At 33.5% G+C, this 22,241-nt stretch overlaps 1 protein-coding gene across 3 annotated transcripts in view; it reads right to left on the reverse strand.

The window, feature by feature from the left end:
* The window catches only part of lrp1ba (low density lipoprotein receptor-related protein 1Ba), a 470,228-nt gene that overhangs the window by 222,042 nt on the left and 225,945 nt on the right, over positions 1–22,241 (reverse strand). For all 3 annotated transcript variants that reach the window (XR_012397830.1, XM_017353408.4, XM_021469578.3), the window contains exons 28-32: positions 21,874–22,005; positions 15,958–16,185; positions 12,279–12,453; positions 7,970–8,064; positions 3,413–3,562 (exon numbers count right to left, since the gene is read on the reverse strand). Coding sequence is in view for 2 of the 3 variants with exons in the window: in XM_017353408.4 (XP_017208897.1) it covers positions 3,413–3,562; positions 7,970–8,064; positions 12,279–12,453; positions 15,958–16,185; positions 21,874–22,005 (780 nt within the window). In the remaining variant the exon portion in view is untranslated. The remainder of the gene's footprint in view (positions 1–3,412; positions 3,563–7,969; positions 8,065–12,278; positions 12,454–15,957; positions 16,186–21,873; positions 22,006–22,241) is intronic.

The following is a 22,241-nucleotide window of genomic DNA, read 5'->3' on the forward strand; positions in this document are numbered from 1 at the left end:
ATATATATATATATATATATATATATACATATATATATATATATATATATATATATATATATATATATATATATATATATATATATAAATTTTAAAAATGCTTTTATTAAATTATTAAATTATTAATTATTACAATAATTAGTATTACATCTGATGAAGTATATTTCTAAAATAATCAGATATTATTCCATGTAATTTTACATTAATGCAAATATTTCCAAATAGAAATAAATTTTTGTATTTTATACAATATTATATGTAATATTCATACAATAGCATAAGCATTAATATATAAAATAAGCATAAGCATGTATTTTTTAACATTATTAACTATTATTAGTTACGATAATGTACAATCAGTTTAAAATCAAACAACAAATAATTAATAAAACCTCATGGCCTCTTTTTTTCGTTTATGAAAAACATTCAAAACCTAAAATATGTACCTATTGAGACAACATCAATGTCAAAAATATCCAATTTAGTTTTAGAAACCTCTAAAACAGTGGTTCTCAAACTGTGGTACGTGTACCACTAGTGGTACGCGGGCTGCCTTCTAGCGGTACACAGAGTATTCCAATATGTCATATGTACATGCAATGTATATTTAAAGATTTATGAAAAATGTCTCATATATGAATATGATGACATATAACCTATATTTATGAGGTCCAAGCAGCATTTCCAGGCTTTGATGAATATAACACTATAGGTTAACACTTTCCATTTAGGTACAGGAGATTTTTTTTTTTTTACTTTTTAAAAACCGTAGCCTACCATTTTTAAAGAAATTTCAAAAGCACATTTTAATTTAAACGTTTTATTTATTTAATTATTTTTTACATATAAGCACAGCAGTGTTATTGTTCAAACTATTTATAAGGTTTAAAGTGGCCAATAATACAAAATATTATTAATAATAGTAATTAATCTGGCACGTTTTTAAACTGTGCAGAGCTGTAGCTGCTTAATTAGGCCTACTACGCTACTGTATTTCAATACTGGTCATATGGTGGTACTTGGAGGGACAATTCTTTCTGAGGTGGTACTTGATGAAAAAAGTTTGAGAACCACTGCTCTAAAATGTTCTCTTTCAGAAGTCACGACGTTTCATCTCCTAAACACTGAAGTGCTTTAAAGAGCAGAATTGATGTCTTTAGCTGATGATCCTCTGGTTCTGAAGCAGATGTTTCGCTCTTAAACAGATTAATGTCAATCCACAACTGATGAAAAATGGTCAGCGAAGCCGTCTTGACAGAGTTATGCACCGGGTCAGAGGAAATCAAATCATGATAGCAAGAGGGCAAGAGCTTGACTGAGTTTCTCAGATCAGACCAGACACACAGACTGAAAAACCATTTCTGTTTCTCTGTTTTGCAAATGTAACTATGCCATAAACGCTTACTTTAAAGATGATAGGAAATTAAACATTGCATGGTGATTGTAGGATCTTTGTGCATTTATCAAAAACAAAGCAAAATAAAAACAAATATGAATTAAAAGAGAAAACAAAGAAAAAAAAATATGACACAAAGTAAAACAAAAAACAAGAACTAAAAACTAAAAGTGTGCAACAAAGCAAAGCCAATGCAAAGTAAAGCAAAACTAAGCCATAAATGGAAAGCAAAGTAAAACAAAAACAACAAGAAAACATCAAAAAACAAGACAGAAAAAAAAGATTAAACAAAACTAGCGTAAAGTGTGTGTGTGTGTGTGTGTGTGTGTGTGTGTGTGTGTGTGTGTGTGTGTGTGTGTGTGTGTGTGAGTGTGTGTGTGTGTGTTTGTGTGTGAGAAAAATTGAAACAAAACCATTCAAATCAAAGTTGATCATTCTATTTAATCATTTGGCATCAGAAGTGGCTTATATGAAATGTAAAGGTCTGTAGATTACGCTTATTTTACCAAATAACTCAAATAACTTACTAATAAAGTCATCTGGAATGGCAAAGAAAGCATTCTTGCAGGACTCCAGGAGCTCATTAAGATTCTTTGGATTCATCTTCAATGCCTCCTCCATCTTACCCCAGACATGCTCAATATTGTTCATGTCTGGCGACTGGACGGCCAATCCTGGAGCACCTGGACCTACTTTGCTCTTAGGAACTGTAATGTGGAGGCTAAAGTATGAAAAGGAGCGCTATCCTGCTGAAAAATTTGCCCTCTCCTGTGGTTTGTAATGTAATGGGCAGCACAAATGTCTTGATATTTCAGGCTGTTGATGTTGCCATCCACTCTGCAGTCTTCTGCACCTCCGTAATGAATGTAACTTCAAACCATGATTTTTCCTTTACCAAACTTGACTGATTTCTTTGAGAATCTTGAGTCTAACTGATTAACTGATCCTGAGTTATTCAAATAGTAAAAAAAATGCTACAGCAATTACAGTTAAATGACTTGTAAACCTCAATAAAAAATATTTTTCTTCATTTTCTTCATTTTTACTAATATATTTATTATTTTTAGTATTTTTCACAAAAACCACAAAGGAAATGATGGAATGGAATAATGGAAGTTTTTGGAACCCAAAGATGTTAAAGACATTGTCTCGGTTGTGAATCGAACCCTTGTTCCCACAAATGGAAAATTTAAGTGTTATGGCGGATATCATTAGGAATCAATACCCGAAATAACTAATCAATAACTCATAAATACACATCAAAACAAGACAAAATAAGTAAACAAAGGAGGAAAACAAACAAACAAAAACCCCAAAAAACACAAAATAAATAAATTAGTGAATAAATAATAAAACTAAATGAGTCCAAAGCATCTTAAATAATATTAATAAAAAAAGACTAAATAAAGTTAAAACTTTATCCAGAGGTAGGAAAAATATTTTATTGTTTTATCTAATTTTATTGTGAATATGGTTTCCTCCAGTTTGATCAATCACCTATTTTTTCCCCTAATATCATTGCAAAAAAATAATATTAACAATACAAGTATATTTGTTAAATTAAATTAAAACATATTTAGTTTTTATCATGTGTAATCTTTAATATTACTTTATTTAATTTTTGGGAGTTTTTAGCACTGAAATCCAACCATGAGCCAGAAACCTCACACAAAAAATGCCAGCACAGATTTCAGCCCGATCTCAAACCCGGCAATCAGCAAACACAGCTGTGACTTCAAAAGTCGTGAATCATTGAAGTTCAAGAAATAAAACAAGATTCGAATCCTTTGAAAACAACAATCTCCCTCAATTGATTAGTAATTGCAGTGCGCTAAAACAGCCCTTTAACAAAACCCAGAGGCCTACATTCAGCAGAAGCCCTTTCTTATCACTCATGCGCCGCTTTCACAATCCCATTTATACCGTCTATCACTGTGCTAATTAAATAGCGCCATTATTTGCTCGGTTATAATTAACCTTAGTCAATGAATGGTGATGAAAACAGCCTTCACTCACCCATCACTGCTAATGCTGTGGCTTTCCGGAGCTGGCTTTTCATGCTGTCAATCACATCCAGGCCACTCCCATCCAAATTACACCTGTTTATGGTCCCGTTTCCGGAACTGATCCAGTACAACTTGTTGGATGAGAAATCAATCGACAAGCCTAAAAAACACAGGGAAATATGAGAACATGTCTATCAGTAACTATGAATAATAAAAATAACATTAATAATAATAATAATAATAATAATAATAATAATAATTATTATTATTATTATCATTATTATTATTATTATTATTACCAAAAACCAAAATATATGAAGCACAGCAAATGTTTTTTAACGTTATTAACAATAACATGAATAGTTTTACTAAATTGACATATTCAAATTGCTAAAGTATTACATGAATTTAAGACTAGATTTTTCCACTTTTATTACTGTTAATAAGTAAATTAATTATTTTGTGAGAACAATGTTATTTTACAACCAAGCAATGACAAAAGAACAAGGTCAACAAAAACAAAATTATAAATAAAATATAGCATTTTGTATTAAATAATTATACTGCTGTGAATCTTGTATTGCATTAAGAAATAAACCCACAAGTGTATATTTTACACAATTACATTATTAAATAAAATATAACATATCATATTTTAATACTTTGTTTGATTTGGAACAAAATGCACACAAGGAAAAATAAATAAATTATATTATATTTGTGCTTTTTATATTTTTTATTTAAATTACATGTTATATTATATATAATTATTATTATTATATAATTATATTATTATATAATAAATTACAGATTATATTATATTATATTATATTATATTATATTATATTATATTATATTATATTATATTATATTATATTATATTATAACATATTATATTATGTCATGTCATATATTCCTGTTATTTTTCCTTTATTTTTTCAAAGCTTTTTTAGCACTGTAAATATTTAAACATATTTTACAGAAATATTCCATGACAGTGTTTCTCTTATTTTTTTCTTTTTTTTCTATACACACACACACACACACACACACACACACACACACACACACACACACACACACACGCACGCACACACACGCACGCACACACACACACACACACATTTGTGTGGTGTATATATATATACAGTTTATAATATATATATTTCTTTTCGTTTGTTTTTATGATATTATTTTAAAATAATGAAATAAAAAACTATAATACAAAATAAAAAATGAACTAAATTATAAAACAAACAAAACAACTAAATTAAATGAAAAGACAAAACTAAAACTGTCCTAAACAAAAACATAAAAAAAAATCAAAAAAAAAAAAATCATAAAATAAAAGGCATCTAGTTTTGCAACAAGCAAAGTTAAAACTAAAAAATAAATATAATGTCTTAAAATATGTATATGTTACCGCAAATTTACCAGTCAAGTCTTTTAAAATTATTTCAACTTTAACCCAAGGAAACGTAAAGCAAATATATAACAAAACACAGCAAAGTAAAGAATAAATAAAACACGTGTTTAAAAATAAATATACCTAAATTAAAACCAAATAAAGCAAAGCAGAAGGAGATCAAAATAAGAGTAGCGATGCTTGCACACAACTGTTTACTAATGAAAAAAAAACAAAAGTCTAATCTAATTAAGCTAAGCTCATAGCAAAGTGCTCTGAAAAGTCTAATAAAAATAGCATGTTAAAAATGTAGAAATAAACATTTTCAGATTGCTGGTTTGCACCCCGGCTGGGTCAGTTGGCATTTCCGTGTGGAGTTTGCATGTTCTTCCCATGTTCTTGTTGGTTTCCTCAGGGTGCTTTGGTTTCCCCCAATGTCCAAACACATGCGTTATAGGTTAATTGAATAAACTAAACTGGCCGTAGTGCATGTGTGTGAATGAGGGTGTAAGAATGTTCCAATGTTTTTACACGCTGTGTAAAACATATTCTGGTTAAGTTGGCGGTTCATTCCGCTGTGGAGACCTCAGAATAATAAAGGGACTAAGCCAAAAGAAAATAAATAAATGAATAATTGTTTAAATGACTTTCTTACTTAACCTTGTCTCATTTTGAAAGATTTAGTCTAGTTTTAAATAACAAAGAACCAGAAATCATTTTATCTCATAATCATCAACACACATCCTTAAGAACAAACTAGTCTGACTGTGTGAAATCTACATTTTCCCCAAAGGAAAACATGTTTATTTACTGCGGAGCATAAATAGAGTACACACAGAAATAGAAACGAGTTCAAAAGGTTGTTGTTGTTTGTTTTTTTTCTGTGCTTCATTGGCAATAAATCGCTCATTCACATTAAAGATAACGGCTGTTACTTAAGATGTGGTTTAGGCCATAATCACATGTACAGTACTGCGTGTCTGGGAGATTTTTGCTTTAATTATGAGCCAAGGGAAGAAGCGCTGACTGAACCTAGGGCTACTTCTCAGATCAAATTATTATATGTATAATGATTTCAACAGACGTGGCCTGCAGGAAGACCAAGAATGAGTGAATGGAGCCCTTATTATTCTGCAGATTGACCTAATGCATGGATCTATGGCAAAGCTGATAATTTGCTAATTTATAAAATAAATAAACGTATAAACAAAATAAATTACATTCAATTAATGAATAATAAAAAAATGTATTAAATAAATAAATAAATGAGAAATAAATAAATAAATAAATAAATAGCAAGAGCCATGCAGATCTCACCAAAACAAATAAAAATTATAAAATAACATAAAATTCATTAATAAATTAAAATCAAATAGATAAATAAATAGATAAATGTGACAAAATGTGCAGATAAAAAAAAAAGAAATAAAACATTTAAAATGTAAATTTATTTAAATTAAATTAATAAATGGGCACTAAATAAATAATTGAGAAGACATTACCAAATATGCAAACATAAAAAAATACAATTATTGAATAAATAAGCAATAAATAAATAAATAAATGGCAAGAGCTCTACAGTTTTGTAAAAAATAAAATAAAATAAAATAAATAAAAATAATAAAATTAAATAAATGAATTAATAAATGAGCAATAAATAAACAAATAAATAAATGGAAGTAATGTGCAGATTTAAAAACAAAAAAGTAAATAAAAATTAAATTAAATGAATAAATAAATGAGCAATAAATAAATAAATAAATGGCAAGGGCTCTGAAAATTTGTTAAAATTTTTATCAAAAAATAAATAAATAAATATAAAATAATAATATCCTAAAATAAAATTAATGAATATATGAGAAATAAATAAACATGAATAAATGAGAAAATAGCAAATATGCAAATTAAAAAAAATAATTAAATGAGTAATAAATAAATAAAAGGAAGAAACAATTTGCAAATCACTTACTAGTTTGCAAAATGAAAGACAAATCAAGGCAAAAAAAAAAAATATATATCAAACTTAAAACAAGCTAGTCATGCAAAAAATCAATGCACAACAAAACAAAATGAAACAATAAAACAAACCAAACCCTGTGATTTCTGTAAAAACAAATTAAACATAGAAAGTAAATCGCCTCATAATGAACTTCCTCAATATATGGGCGCAAAAGCAGCAAACTGTTTGGAAGCAATAAAAGTGTCCAAGAAGATGTCCATAATCTTAACACGCAATGACCCAGAGACTGTTTAGATCCATGTCACTGATGAGAAAATTACAGATGTTTACTGTATGATGACCGAAATGGCTTTAAACACCCAGCAGGTGCAAGACGTCAACATGACGCCAAGTTGTACACCAACGTCATCCAACGTCAAACTTGAAATCAATTAAATATCAATGTCTAATAATGTTAAAGCTTGACGTTGTGTGGACGTTACCTCTATGACGTATAAATGTCTGTATTTGACTTCAACATGACGTTGGTTTAAGATAGTCTCGAAGTTGGAAAATGGTCACTTTTTAACACAACCTACAATCAACTAAATATCAACGTCATTTGAAGTCATTATTGGACATCAAAATAACATTGTCCTTATACGCTGGCTAGACATTGAATTTTGGTCATCTGACGTCACAACCTAAATCTAACCTAATATTAATGATGTTGTATGCCTGCTGGGCAATAACTAAATAAATTTGCACTACAGAATGTTACGTTTACACACATCCACAAATTACATGTAAATGCATCAGCTTTTTAAAGCGTAATACTCACTTCTTACTACTCTTGAGTACTTTTTAAAGGTCTATTTTTTACTCATATTTTGAGTAATATTTAAAACAGATACTTTCACTCTACTTGAACTACATTTTTAGGCAAGTAATGGTACTTTTGCTTAAGTTTGATTTTTCAGTACTCATTCCACCACTGAGTGATGCTTGTGACATCTTGATCGGACTGAAAAACAATTCAAAAGCAATGCAAAACAAATCAAACAGAAAACCAAAACAAAAGTGATTGTAGTTGTAATAAATGTAAATTAGAAATGTTACAATATATAACTTAATGTAACATTTTATATTGTATCATTTCTAACTTAGATTTGGACTTTTAGACTGACTTATTTTATCTTATTATTATTTTTTTGTGAATTTACCAACAGGCTCTTTCTGGTTCTGGTGCAAAATCTTGATGTTGCTTCCATCCATATTGGCCATATTTATCGTGCCGCCATCCATCCAGAACATCTTCCTGTAGACCAACGACAAAACGAGACACACAGAGAGAGACGGATGAGTCTTGGAGATGAAGGATGAGAGTCGTTCGCTTTAAGGGACGCGACCCGCGTGAAGGTCGAGGAGGCAGAACTTTATCTTCACAATCACCACAGAGCACAAAACAATCAAATAAAGCTGTCTCTATCTCCGCCATACATCTTGATGGAGCGCATGAACCTTTGTGACAGATGACTTTCAGAAATGTCGACGGGTCGAAAGTTAAAAAGAGATGACAGTTGGTGAAGAAATCAAATAATATGCTCACTGCTGGGTGCTAAGATCCAGCAGTGGATTACAGAATTGTGTTTTATTAAACTGCTTGTAAATAAATGTCTGAATCTGGCTCCATTTTTAATCTCCTTTAAACGCATAATTGGAATAATTATGTATGCTGATTAAGTTGCTGTCATTAGCTGGTCCAATAAGATAAGTTAAATTCACGTTTAAAATAAATAATATTTTGCGCGAAGTAAAAGCACAAAAATAAAAATAAATAAATAAAAATTGCCCACAAGTCAAGAAAAATTAGGGGGGGTGGGATTTGAACAAAAATCAAAGCAAAAGAACAAATAAAAATAAAACAAAAGCACAGCAAGACAAAACAAAGAGACAAAGTGAGACAAATCAAAAAGAAAAACAGAAACAGAAAAGCCAAAGGGAAACAAAACAATGAGTGATGCTAGCGTCTTTGTGATGAAAACCAAATAAATAATCGTATTAATAAAATTACAAAAAAAATAGTAACGATAACATCAGCTAGTGAAGCTAACGGCATGCTCTGTGATGAAACACAAAGTAAAAAAAAAAAAAAACAACAAAAGAACAGCTAGTTATACTAACATCAAGCTCTGTGATGAAAACAAAACCAAACAACAAAAAAGCTAGTGATGCTACCGTCAAGCTCTGTGGTGAAAACAAAACAAACAGCAAAAGAATAGTTAGTGGTGCTAACGTCAAGCTCTGTGATGAAAACAAACAAAACAAACAACAAAAGAACAGCTAGTTATGCTAATGTCAAGCTCTGTAATAAAAACAAAACAAAACAAACAAAAAAGCTAGTGATGCTACCGTCAAGCTCTGTGGTGAAAACAAAACAAACAACAAAAGAACAGCTAGTGATTCTAAAGTCAAGCTCTGTGATGAAAACAAAACAACAAAAAAACCTAGTGATGCTAACGCTTGCTCTGAGATGGAAAACAACCCTGCTGAAAAAAAAAAAACGACTTAAAACAGTCTAGGCTGGTTGGCTGGTTTCAGCTGGTCAAACGAACGTGTTTTTTTTAGGTTGGATGCTGACATCATGCTTTGTGATGACACACAAAGCAAAAAACAAACAAAAAAATGTATTAAATCATAAAAACAAATTCTACCAAAAACAACAACAAAAACAGCTAGGGATTCTAACGTCTTGCCATGATAAAAAAAAAAAAAAAACACTTACAGAAAGTGATGCAAAACAAAACAAACAACAACAAAAACCGCTAGTCATGCTAATGTCTTGCTCTGTGATGAAACACAAAACGAAGCAAAACAAAACAAACAAAAATGGCTAGTAGTGCAAACGCCTTGCTCTGTGATAAAACAAAATACAATAAACAACAAAAACAGCTAGTAATGCTAAAGTCTTGATAAGTAATAAAACAAAGCAAAACAAAATAAATTAAAAAACAGCTAGTGATGCAAACGTCTTCTGTGATGAAAAACAACCGCAAAAAAACTACCAATAAAACCAAAAAAACAATACAGACGTAAAGCAAAAACCGAAGCAAAACAAAACTAAAAACCGCAATAAACAAATAAATAAATCAGTCAAATATGCAGCTACCTCTGCTCAAAAAGCAAGAACAGTTGGTGGATGAGTTAGAGATGCTAAAAAAACCAGCATGCTCACTGTAGCGTGCTTAAGATCCATCACTGGATTACAGAATTGCATTATATTATATCTCATGTAAACAATTGCCAGGAACTGGCCCCCATTTTTAATTAGCTTGCATGCTCGGAACCATAATGTATGCTAATTAAGTAGCTGTCATTGACTAGTCCAACAAGGGTAAGATAAATTCGCATTTCTGATTGGCCGCCGAACAGTTTGCCATCGTTAAACAGTTTTCACGGCTGTAACAATTTGTCAGTCTTAATCAACTCCGAGAAAACGGCTCTAATAACTTTGGTTAATTGTGCCTGAATATAAACAGAGACCTGTTCAGTAATTAGCTTTCTAACTGATGTATCTCGCACGCAGTTTTGAAGGTAACAAAAGGTGACAATTCGACGGAAGTGCGCTTTTACTTGCTAATAAATGGGACAGTAATTTTAATGAAAATGTCCTGTTAATTTACGCTCCTTTAAGCTTTCAGGTGAACATTAAAGAAGATTTTCATCATGAAATAACAGTCTTTGGTCATTCATCTAACACTATAAAAATGCAAGGCTCCACACAATTGATTTGTGTTGGGACAACATGAATGAATTAAAAACCTATAAGTTGTCTAAAATCCCTCAAGTATTGTGTTGTTTTAGCTCATTTTAAATAAGTACTTTGAACAAACAGCAAACATAATGTTTTAAGTGAATGCAAGTCTATGGCTGCCACCATTTTATAATGTCATACCAGTAATAAAGATTATGTTTTACCCCTAAAAAAGTGGTAAATCTGTTATTAATTACCCTCTGTGAAGACCTTTAATCAATGAGACGTTCAAAGCAAAAAATATTGTCAAAACATTTCCTTTTCTGGACTTTGAACATCTCAGAATCATTGCTATCTATAGAGGATGAGAGAGCTCCTGGATTTTATCTGAAATATCAGATTTTTGTTTACTCTGAAGACGAACAAAGGTCTCGAGAGACTGAAATGACATGGGCGTGAAAAATGAATAACAATTGTATATATATATATATATATATATATATATATATATATATATATATATATATATATAAATTTTTTTTTTTTTTTTTTTTCATGAACTAATCCTTACATTAAAATCTTATGAAGCGAAACAATCCATCTTTGCAAGAAACTGCATTATTATCATTTACAACATTATTACCTTTAATTCACCTATATTACAAAAAAGCTGTAATCAGAAGAAAAAATAAACAAAAAAAAGTGAAAGGCAAACAAAAATGAGGCAAAGATAAATATTTTTTTACAATAATATTAATTTATATAATACAGTATTATTTACAAAATTATTACTTTAACCCACAGCCTATATAACAAAAAAGCTGTAATTAGTAGAAAATATAAACAAAACCAAGTGAAAAGCAAACAAAAACAAGTCAAAAATAAATACAAGATAAATACAAAGGAAATGTACAAAACAAAACAAAAAACACAAAACAAAACAAACAAAAAACTAAGCAAAACAAAAAAACAAAACAAAAACTACATATATGTTCAAAAATTAGAGCTAGATGTTGGGTTGCCAAGTCCACAGGTATTCTGTTTAGTTGTTTTTTTAATTCAATGAATTATGGATTTGACATATTGCAACCATATACATTGTATTTACTATATTACTCTACCGAACATATGTTCTACCAATGATAAAAAACGGTACTCGATTAATATAACAGAGTAAAAACACACTTAGTGAGGAGACACTGTGTGTGCAGCTGTTTTATGTTCAAAGCTAACAGACTGGCAGTACTTTCCAGATTTGATGGAGATGCAAAGATGCTAAGACCACTGACACGTGCAATTGGAAACAGAATATCTGTAATTGCTAAGATATACCATGACTTTTGAACAAAAAAAAATCCTGTATATCAATATTATTGGGCCAGTTTTGTACTAGGTTTGTTAAGACAACCAGGCAACCATGGCTAGACGAAAAGAGAAATATTAGTTCTTGCAATTTTTTACACCGTTTTTTTTTTATAAGCTCACATATTGTTCAGTTTCTTGTTGACTTCATAAGACCTCACTGAATCGTCAGAAGCCACATGTATTATTATTATTATTATTATTATTATTATTATTATTATTATTATGCTACATTTAACTCTTAAAAGTACTAATAGTGTTTTATGAATACACAAAATTTTTAGCTATTGTATGTTTAAATGTTATTTAATGGATGGAAATCTTCACATGTTCAGTATTTAGTTGAACTATCCCTTTAAGAAACACACAGACCCAAGTTTTACTGTTGACTGTTAGCATGTTTATGTCTTCTTTACCCTTTGGATGGATGCAAGACAAGACTCTTGGGTTTGTCCATTCCGTGAACAACGGTGGTTTTCAGAGATCCGTCAAGACGGGCGACATTAATGTGAGTCTCGTCGTTGTCTGAGCTCATCCAGTACATGTTTCTGGACAGCCAGTCGATAGCCAGACCTCGCACGTTGGAGAGGTCTGGAATTGCAGACAGTACCAAAAAATGTTAAACATTTTTATCATGACGTTAATAAAACATAGTTAAATATTATTATAAGTTGAATATTTCTATAGTTGCTATAATAAAATAAAAACATAATGCCATTCGGTTTTTGGAGAAAGCTAGACAATGTCAAGTTTTTCAGACAGAAATACAGAGTGTAGCAATGTTGAGATGTGTGAAATTAAATTGAAACTGAAATATAGGTTGTGAAAAAGTTTTGGGCACCCTCTCTTTTGTGTGGATTTTAAAACCTGTAGTCACTTAATGCTGATTGATTACAACACAAAATTGATTTGAGTGACTCAGTGAACCTTTACAATCCTAACACAGGTGCAACCAATCATGAAAAGGGATATTTAAGATAGCTGATGGCTAGTTGTGCTTCTCCTTATTGTAAACCAGAAATTAGCAACATGGGAACTTCTTCATGGACTAAAAACTAGGATAATTCATCAACATAAATTAGGAGAAGGGGGCAAAAAGCTATCACAAGGTTTAAAGTCTCTATTTCCACAGTCAAAAATATAGTAAGAAAATGGAAGGCCACAGGAACTGTTGAGAAGGAAAGATGTGCTAGATCAAGAACTAGAAACCTTGTCAGAGTTAAAGGTTTCATGGATTCCACCCAATATCAGCAGATTCTGAGAAACAATGTTCAAGAATCAGTCAAGAGGCTGATGTTATGACAGGGTTGGATGTTTCAGCAGGACAGCGAGCCAAATCACAGTTCCAAATCTACCAAGAAAGTCATGCTTAGACATGATACAATTTTCTATAATGGCCATCCCAGTTCCCAGACTTGAACATCATCAAAAATCTATGGGTTGATTTGAAAAGGGTCGTTTATGCATCAAACCTGGCTGAACTAGATACACTGTGCAAGGAAAAATCACCTTCAGCAAGAATTCAGGGACTTATCCTTGACTTTAAGTGTCCACAGGCTGTTATTTCAGCAAAAGGTGGCTTTAAAAAAAGATTAATGTCATTATTATGTTAGGGTGCCCAAATTTTTGCACCTGTCTGTTTTTGCAAAAACTTAAATTGCATTGCATCTGTTAATTGAATAAATGCTATGCATATACATATAAATGAAACTATATGGCAAATGTAAAATAAATCAAATAAACAATTTACAATATAACAATATAATATGCAAATATACACTGCTCAAAACATAAAGGAAACACTTAAACAGCACAATGTAGCTCCAAGTCAATGGCTGGGTCCGAAACCCCATACTTCCATACTATAAAGTACGTTAAAATCAGTATGCGAGCAGAGTAGTATGTCCGAATTCAAAGAATTCGAAAAACAGTATGCGAGAAGTACCCGGATGACTTATTACTTCAGGCGAGATTCTGGTGTGCGCATTCCATGCACGCTGCGCGAGAATTCATGAATGGAAGTGAGGCAACACAACTGACGCAGGTAGGTCACATGATTATGACAAAATGGAGGATGTAGTACGTCCGAACTTCATTCATACTTTTCACATTCATACTGTATAAAACATACTTTTCTAATGGCCGAGTAGTGCGTTTAAATTTTAATGCAGTACCTACTGAGTAGTAGGCGGTTTCGGACGCAGCCAATCAAACTTCAGTGAAATTAAACTGCCCACTTAGGAAGCAACACTGATTGACAATCAATCCCACATGCTGTTGTGCCAACAGAATAGACGACAGGTGAACACTATAGGCAATTAGCAAGACACCCCCAATAAAGGAGTGGTTCTGCAGGTGGTGACCACAGACCACTTGTCAGTTCCTATGCTTTCTGGCTGATGTTTTGGTCACTTTGAATGCTGGCGGTGCTTTCACTAGTGGTAGAACAAAGCTGTGGTCAAACTGCACTTTTCACCTCTAAGACTTCCATTCAAAAACGCAAGCTTGTGCGACAAATTTCGAAGGGTTGCTGTGTTGGAAAGTTCAACCCTGGTTAACTCTGACCTGCAAAATCGCATCACTTGACTGTTTGAGACCATTCGAAGATCAAAACATGACCTTTCTGGACAAAAATTTTATATATGGACCAAACGCTCACTTTTTTTTAAATGTCCAATCACCTTGTTTAATCCTGCCTCTTTTTGCAGCGCTGTACTACAGAATTTCGCAAGCTCAAACTCTAGTGTGACCGCAGTTTAAGATGGAATCTACAACTCGCATAAGTGGCTCATCTAGTGCAGCTCATCCAGGATGGCACATCAATGCAAGCTGTGGCAAGAAGTTCTGTCAGCGTACTGTCCAGGCCATGCAGGCTCTACCAAGAGACAGGCCAGTATGTCAGGAGACCTGAAGGAGGCCAAAAACCCAGCACCAGCACAACAGGTGGAGCACTGCCAGAGCCCTGCAAAATGACCACCAGTATGCCACAAATGTGCATGTGTCTGCTCAAATAGTCAGAAACAGACTCCATGAGGGTGGTGTGGCTTACAGCCCAACACCATGCAGAACCTTTGGCATTTGTCAGAGAACACCAAGATTGGCAAAGTCACCACTGGCACCACTTGCACTCAAAAGCAAGTTCTTATTGAGCACATGTGACAGACGAGTCACACGAGAACGTTCTGCTGTCTGAAACATCATCCAACATGACCGGTTTGGCAGTGGGTCAGAAATGGTGTGATGTTTCATTTCTTTGGAGGGCCACCCAGTCCTCTATGTGCTCGCCAGAGGTATCCTGACTGCCATTAGGTACCAAAATGAGATCCTCAGACCCCTTGTGAAACCATGAATGGTGCAGTTGTCTATGAGTTCCTCCTAATGCAAGACAATGGTAGACCTCATGTAGCTGGAGTGTGTCAGCAGTTCCTGCAAGACAAAGGCCCTATGGACTGGCCCGTCCTTTCCCCAGATCTGAATCCAATTGAGCACATCTGGCAGATCATGCCTTGCTTCATCTACCAATGCCACGTTGCACCACAGACTGTCCAGGAGTTGACGGATGCTTAAGTCCATATCTGGGAGGACATCCCCCAGGAGACCATCAGGAGCATGCCCATGTTTTGTAGCGAGGTCATATATTAATGTGGAGGCTACACACACTACTGAGCCTCATGTTGACTTGTTTTAAGGACAGTACATTAAAGTCGGATCAGCCTGTGTCGTTTTTCCACTTCAATTTTAAGTGTGACTCAAAATCCAGACCTCTATTAGTTAAACAATTTGATTTCCATTGACCATTTTTGTGTGATTTTGTTGTCAGAACCAAAAAAACCAAAGCATTTATCAATAATATTTCATTTACATGTAGGATGTGTTATTTTAGTGTAACCTTTTTTGAGCAGTGCATATATATATAAAATTATTTGCTTATACATTTATTATTATATTCATTTTTCTGTGTCTTTCTTATTCTCACTAGCTATAATCAACAATAAGAATAAAATAGGGCAAAACGATCCCAGAACTTGCCCTAGTAAAACAGAAACCAATTTCCTCAACGTGAGCTTGTAAGTGACAAAACTGGTCAGGATGTACCTCCAGACAAGACGGTCTGCAGTTGGGTTCCGTTAATAAACGCTCGTTTTATAGTTCTGCTCTTCACATCAGCCCAGTAAATCCTCTCCTCCACAGCATCGTAATCCATCGACGTCACGTCATCGATATCAGGAACGGTCAGAGCCATGATCACGTTCAGATACGGGTTATCAATGTCCACACCACGAATCTCAGATCTGCGAGCGTACAAGAGAAACCTCTTCACTCCTGTACAAACAAACACACAGATATACACGTCCATGTTACTATGAGGGGACTGTCGCTCTATACTGGCCAATAGGGGACCAGGGTTCCTGCTCATTAAAAAAACCCCACAAAATTCACATACAAAATTTCTTTTGAAAGTCTATTTTTTCATAAAATAGCTGAAAATAAGTTTATTTTTTTTAACACATGCCAAGTAGAGACTGGAAAATCTGAGTGACGTATACCGATCTAATAGGAAACCTTCATAGACTGCGGAGACGCTGAGTCTGAAACAGATTCTTCGTCTCAATTCGTATACTATCTGTCCAAAAATTGTCCCAAACCGTAGTATGTTGAAAAGAGTATGCCAAAGGTTCCCGAATGGTCTACTATTTCTGGTAAACATTCAAAGTGTAGAAGCGGTTGTACTCTAACCGCTTATATTGCCCACAATACACTGCGCGTTGGGCATTAATTCGATTAGAACTCGGGTAAAAAGGGTAAATAAACGTGCCAGCCCAACTGTCAACTAGAGAGGCTTTGATAAAGCTGTTCGAATGACTGGTAATTAATTTCTAGCCAACTGAAACATATTTAATTCATGTTTCCGTGTTATATTCCATCTGCAACAACAATATGAACTTATACCAAGATATTTTTGGAAATTAACTTCTGAATGGATAATTATCCAACGACCTGAGGAGATTTCTCTGCATGAAAGAATGGCAGATTAACCTGCAGCTGATTCTACAGTCAGGTAGGTAATTACATATGAAAGAAATGTGGAAGATGTGTTGAGATGATTGACAGGGGATGTAACAAAGCAGTAAAAAGATCTGTTAATGAGAATGTATTGTGTCCCAAAACTTGCATACTCTTCGGTTACACACTCAAAGGTATATTATTTTTTATTTCTTTACAAAAGATGTACATACTTTTAAGGGTGTAAATATGCAAATTGGGACACAGCATGTGACTTTCAACACAAACTTTCACAATATGATTTTTCAAATTTAAAATCTCTGACACACATGCACACGCACATACACACTCTTGCATTCATTCCATTTGAAAGACAAAACACTTAGTTTCACTAATTTAGTTTGTTTGTTTTGAGATTTGGGGCTTTTTCATTTATTTATTTTTTAAATATGTATATTTTTATGTTTTTATATTTTATGTTAGAATATGTTTTGTCTTCTGTAACACTTTCTTCAATGTATGCATGTGGATTTCAATAAACATACAAATTTAAGGTTTTCTCAGAATTTATAATTTGAGTTATTATAGAATTATTGCTACTTTTAATGTAAAATTCAAAGGTTTGTGATTTGGGATAAATAAGAGGGTTTTTATTTGAGTTTACACAGTTTATTTTGTGGGAACAACTGGTTTGTTTTAGTTATGTAAATATAATGTAGCTTTCATTTATTTAAAGCTATTTATTTTCATTTATTTATTTTTTTATTTCATTTATTATTTTTATGTCTTATACCGCACTTTATCAATGTGTGTATATATGTGTATATTTTTAACATTGTTTTCTCAAAATTATATATATTTTTTCTCTTATAGAAACATTCAAAAATGTTAAATACCAACATTAAAAAAAAAACTATGCTTTGCTTACCAATGCTGCATCTATTTCCTAAATCTACAGTAAAATCTGTCAAACTGTGAAAGATTTAAATCATACATTCTGTTTTCTCAGAATTATATATTGTCCTAACAGCACCATTCAAAATTGTTAAATACCAACTTTTTTTTTCTAAAACTTTTTTTTAAAGAAACCTATATTCTGCTCACCAATGCTGCATCTGTTCCTAAACATACAATAAAATCTGTCAAATTGTGAAAGAGTATTGCAATTTAATCTAACAGTTTTCCTATTGAGTGATGTTCAAAATTAAACGTATTTCTTTGAATCAAAGCTGAATTATCAGTATCATTACTGAAGTCTTCAGTATCACATGATCCTTCAGAAATCTATATAATAAAAATCTTATATTATAACAGAAACACAAATACAACATTTGACTGTATTTTTGACAAAATAAAAGCAGCCTTATTGAGCAAACTTTACTTTTTAATGGGACTTTTTTTTAACTGCTGATATTACTAATACCAAGTAAAATAGCTTTATTTTTTTTAACTTAATATTCCATTTTTTTCTTCAGAAGAATTGGTTATGTATGTATGTATGTATGTATAGATGGATGTATGTACAAAATGTGCATCTTTTCTGGCTCTTCACAGTGTTTTCTGAAATATTGAGTAATAAACAGATTCCCCTCTTTAAAAAATTGCTGATCAATCAATCAATCAATCAATCAATCAATCAATCAATCAATCAATCAATCAATCAATCAATCAATCAATCAATCAGCTGAAAACTAATTGACAAAATGGAAATGGGGTATATGCAGAAGGACTTTTTTATTTTTCAGCAACCTGGGTCAAACGCTTCCGGTAAACTGTATGCGATTACAAAATCAGGGTCTCAGACTGTACATGAAATCTATATTAAAATCTATTTTCCCAAGCCATGTCTTAAAAATACGTTTTTTTTTTAACTCCAGTATTTTCAATGATGTTTCACCTTCTGATCCTGACAGGTACGTGCATGTAAACGGCTTTTCATCTTATTTTACATTTGAGCAACAAAATGAAGTCTATTTAACCGATTGTATTTTAATTGCATTACAACATCGATAATGTAAAAGGAACCAAATAAAATTAAAAAAGTTCCATTAACCTCCCTGAAGTTTATCGGTATGGGAACACAAGCTGTGCATACACCCTATTAGTACATGTTTAATGAAACAATGCCTCATTTGCATATCTATTGCATATCATAAAACATTTAAGAAAACTGCAACGCAAAAATATTTTTAATTTGATAATAATCAATCAACTGGGGAAGAATGATATTAATTCTTTTGAGTTCACCCTTTTCACTGGCAGTGTTTCATAAAATAATGAGGCGACTTGAGTGTCCTTACAAAGGCAGCTCTATAAAGACCCAAAACTCAAAGGACTGTTACTGTAAATCGTCCTTTCTTGACCTCCGGAAAGCTCTCTAGGGCAGCGGGGAGAAGAGAGAGATCTCCATTTGAGTCTGTAATGAGTTTAGTTGGGTCACGCCAGTCTCCTGATACACGCTATAATTATTACAATATCACACATTCTGCTGCAGATCAACTCTGTTCATCTGAGGATCACAAGTCTTGCCTTCCTGTGCGCATGCATGTGTCTGTGTGTATGTGTGTGTATCTGTGTGTTTGTGGTCATTATGGCTCAAATTGGTTTTGTACGAAGCAAATAAATACATAAATACAATCTGTATTAATAGTATGCACAACAGAGAAAAACTGAAAGAAAAAATACAGATAAAATACAAACAGACTGACTGATACAGACAGACAGACAGACAGACAGACAGACAGACAGACAGACAGACAGACAGACAGACAGATGTACGGACAGCTAGACATGCAAACAGAAAAAAGACAAACAGACAAGGATACTAACATAGAGGCAGACACACAAACACAGACATAAGTACAAAAAGAAATAGTCAGACAGACAGACAGACAGACAAGAAAGAAAGAAAGAAAGAAAGAAAGAAAGAAAGAAAGAAAGAAAGAAAGAAAGAAAGAAAGATGTACAGACAAACATATGTACAGACAAAAAAACAGACAGACAGACAGACAGACAGACAGATTAAAAACTTACATAAACAGACAGACATACAGACAGGGAGATAGACAGAAAGATTCACAGATATAAAGACAGACAAGCAGGAGAAAGACCTAGAAACAAACAAATGTATAGGTGTACAGTAGGCTTGGGTGATAATACGGTAATATGGTATACTGCGGGATCTAAAAATAGCAATGGTATCAGTTTCAATACCGTTATACCAACGCACTTATTAAATATTATTTATTTAATGCCTACGTATGCAAGATTGTCATCTCACATGGAGAAGAGAGAGAGAGAGAGGGAGAGGGAGAAGGTGAGGTGGCGAGTCGCGCAGCAAGTGACCTGCAGTTTGGCAGTATTTCTGGTTTCGACCGAATGAGAATGGAGACGTGGTTAATACGAACTAGAGGTCTGCATTCCTGCTGCTGTTCCTGGGAGCCGACCAGATTTCTTGCGGTGGGGAAATTAATTTCCAAATAAAGCGCGGGAGCGCTTGGTAACTCAACTGTAATTTAAAAGGTAGCTGGCGCGCGGTCTAACAATATTGCTCCCGAGCGAGCAAGCATGCGCATATCCGAGTGGATGCTATTTGTATGTGTGTGTGTGTGTTTGTGTGTGTGTGAGAGAGAGAAAGAAAGAGAGCGTAGTGCTGTGTGTCTCTCTCTCGCTCTGTGTGTGTGAGTGCATGCGAGTGTCCGTGCGTGTGTTTGTGAATGAGAGAGAGCGTTCTGCGCAGATCTCTAATGTGAACAAGACAAACAGGTGACCGCAAACCTAAAGTTCGGTATTTATATATACGGTATTCAGTTTCTGAATGGTTTAGACACAAGCCAACAGTTTAGTGACGCTGTCTGAGCCTTACGTCATTTTTTTTTTTTATTATGAACGGTGATACCGGGGTAAAATAAGGAGGAGGTTTGACGGTATCAAAATTTGGATACCGCCCAAGCGAAGTGTACAGACAAACACAGACAGACAGACAGACAGATAGATGCACAAGTACAAACAGACAGACAAACACCAACAGACAGACAGACACAAAGACATATGCACAGAAACAAACAGACAGACATACAGACAGAAACAGACATACAGACAGACAGATGTACAGACAGACAGAAAGATGCACAAACATACAGACAGACAAGTAGGCAGATGGAAACACAACTGTATAGGTGTACAGAAAAAAAACAAACAAACAGACAGACAAACACAGACAGACAGACACACACAGGCTAAAGTATAGAAAGATGTAAAAAAAAAAAAACAGACACAGAGACAGATTTACAGACAGTGACAGAAACAAACATAAATACACAAATACATACAGAGAGGTAGACAGAAAGATGCACAGACATACAGACAGATAAACAAGTAGGCAGAAAGAAACAGACAAATGTTAGTTGTCCAGACAAACATAGACAAACAGACAGACACAGACAGAAAGACAGAAACAAACAGACAGACAAACACCAACAGACAGACAGACACAGACAGACAGACACACAGACAAACTTACAGACAGAAAGACAGACATAAGGAAACAAACAGACAGAAAGACAGAAAGACAGAAACAAACAGACAGACACCAACAGACAGACAGACAGAAAGACAAACTTATAGGCAGAAAAAAACAGAAAGACAAACGTACGGAAACAAACAGACACACACACAGACAAACTTATAGAGTGATGCACAGAAACAAACAGACAGACTGACAGACAGAAACATACAGACATACATACAGACAGACAGGCTTTTTAGACAGATGTACCAAACCAAACAAACAAATATAAAGACAGAAACAGACAGACACACAGTCGAGTCGGTCAGTCAGACACACACACAGACAGACAGACAGACAGACAGAGAGACAGAGAGACAGACAAATAGACAGACAGACAGACAGACAGCCAGACAGACAGACAGACAGAAACAGAGAGACATACAGACGAAATCAAACAGGTAGACAAGCAACCGTACAGACAAACAGAAGCCACTGACCTTGGCATGTGCTGTTATTGGCTGAGAGCTTCATGAGATGTGGACAGGAGCAGGAAGCAGAGCCATTATAATTGAGCAGACAGAGGTGAGAACAGTGACCCCGGCCTCCATTACCAGCACACGGGCTCACCGCTGGAAAAAAACACATTCACAAAAGAACATCTGAGTTGGCATTCCGCATCTGTTCATTTCATCTTTTATTCTCCACAGTGACTTATCTCACAGCAACACCTTCCATGATTATTTCAACAGGTCAAAGCCAAACAAACTCTTCAAGTTAACAAATGTGCTCAGAATATGGTCTGATTTATACATTAGGTAGATTTTATACAATTTTTATATAAAAAGTCAAATCAAATAAAAGAATA

Source organism: Danio rerio, chromosome 22 (assembly GCF_049306965.1).
Source record: "Danio rerio strain Tuebingen ecotype United States chromosome 22, GRCz12tu, whole genome shotgun sequence".
NCBI classification, from domain to species: domain Eukaryota; kingdom Metazoa; phylum Chordata; class Actinopteri; order Cypriniformes; family Danionidae; genus Danio; species Danio rerio.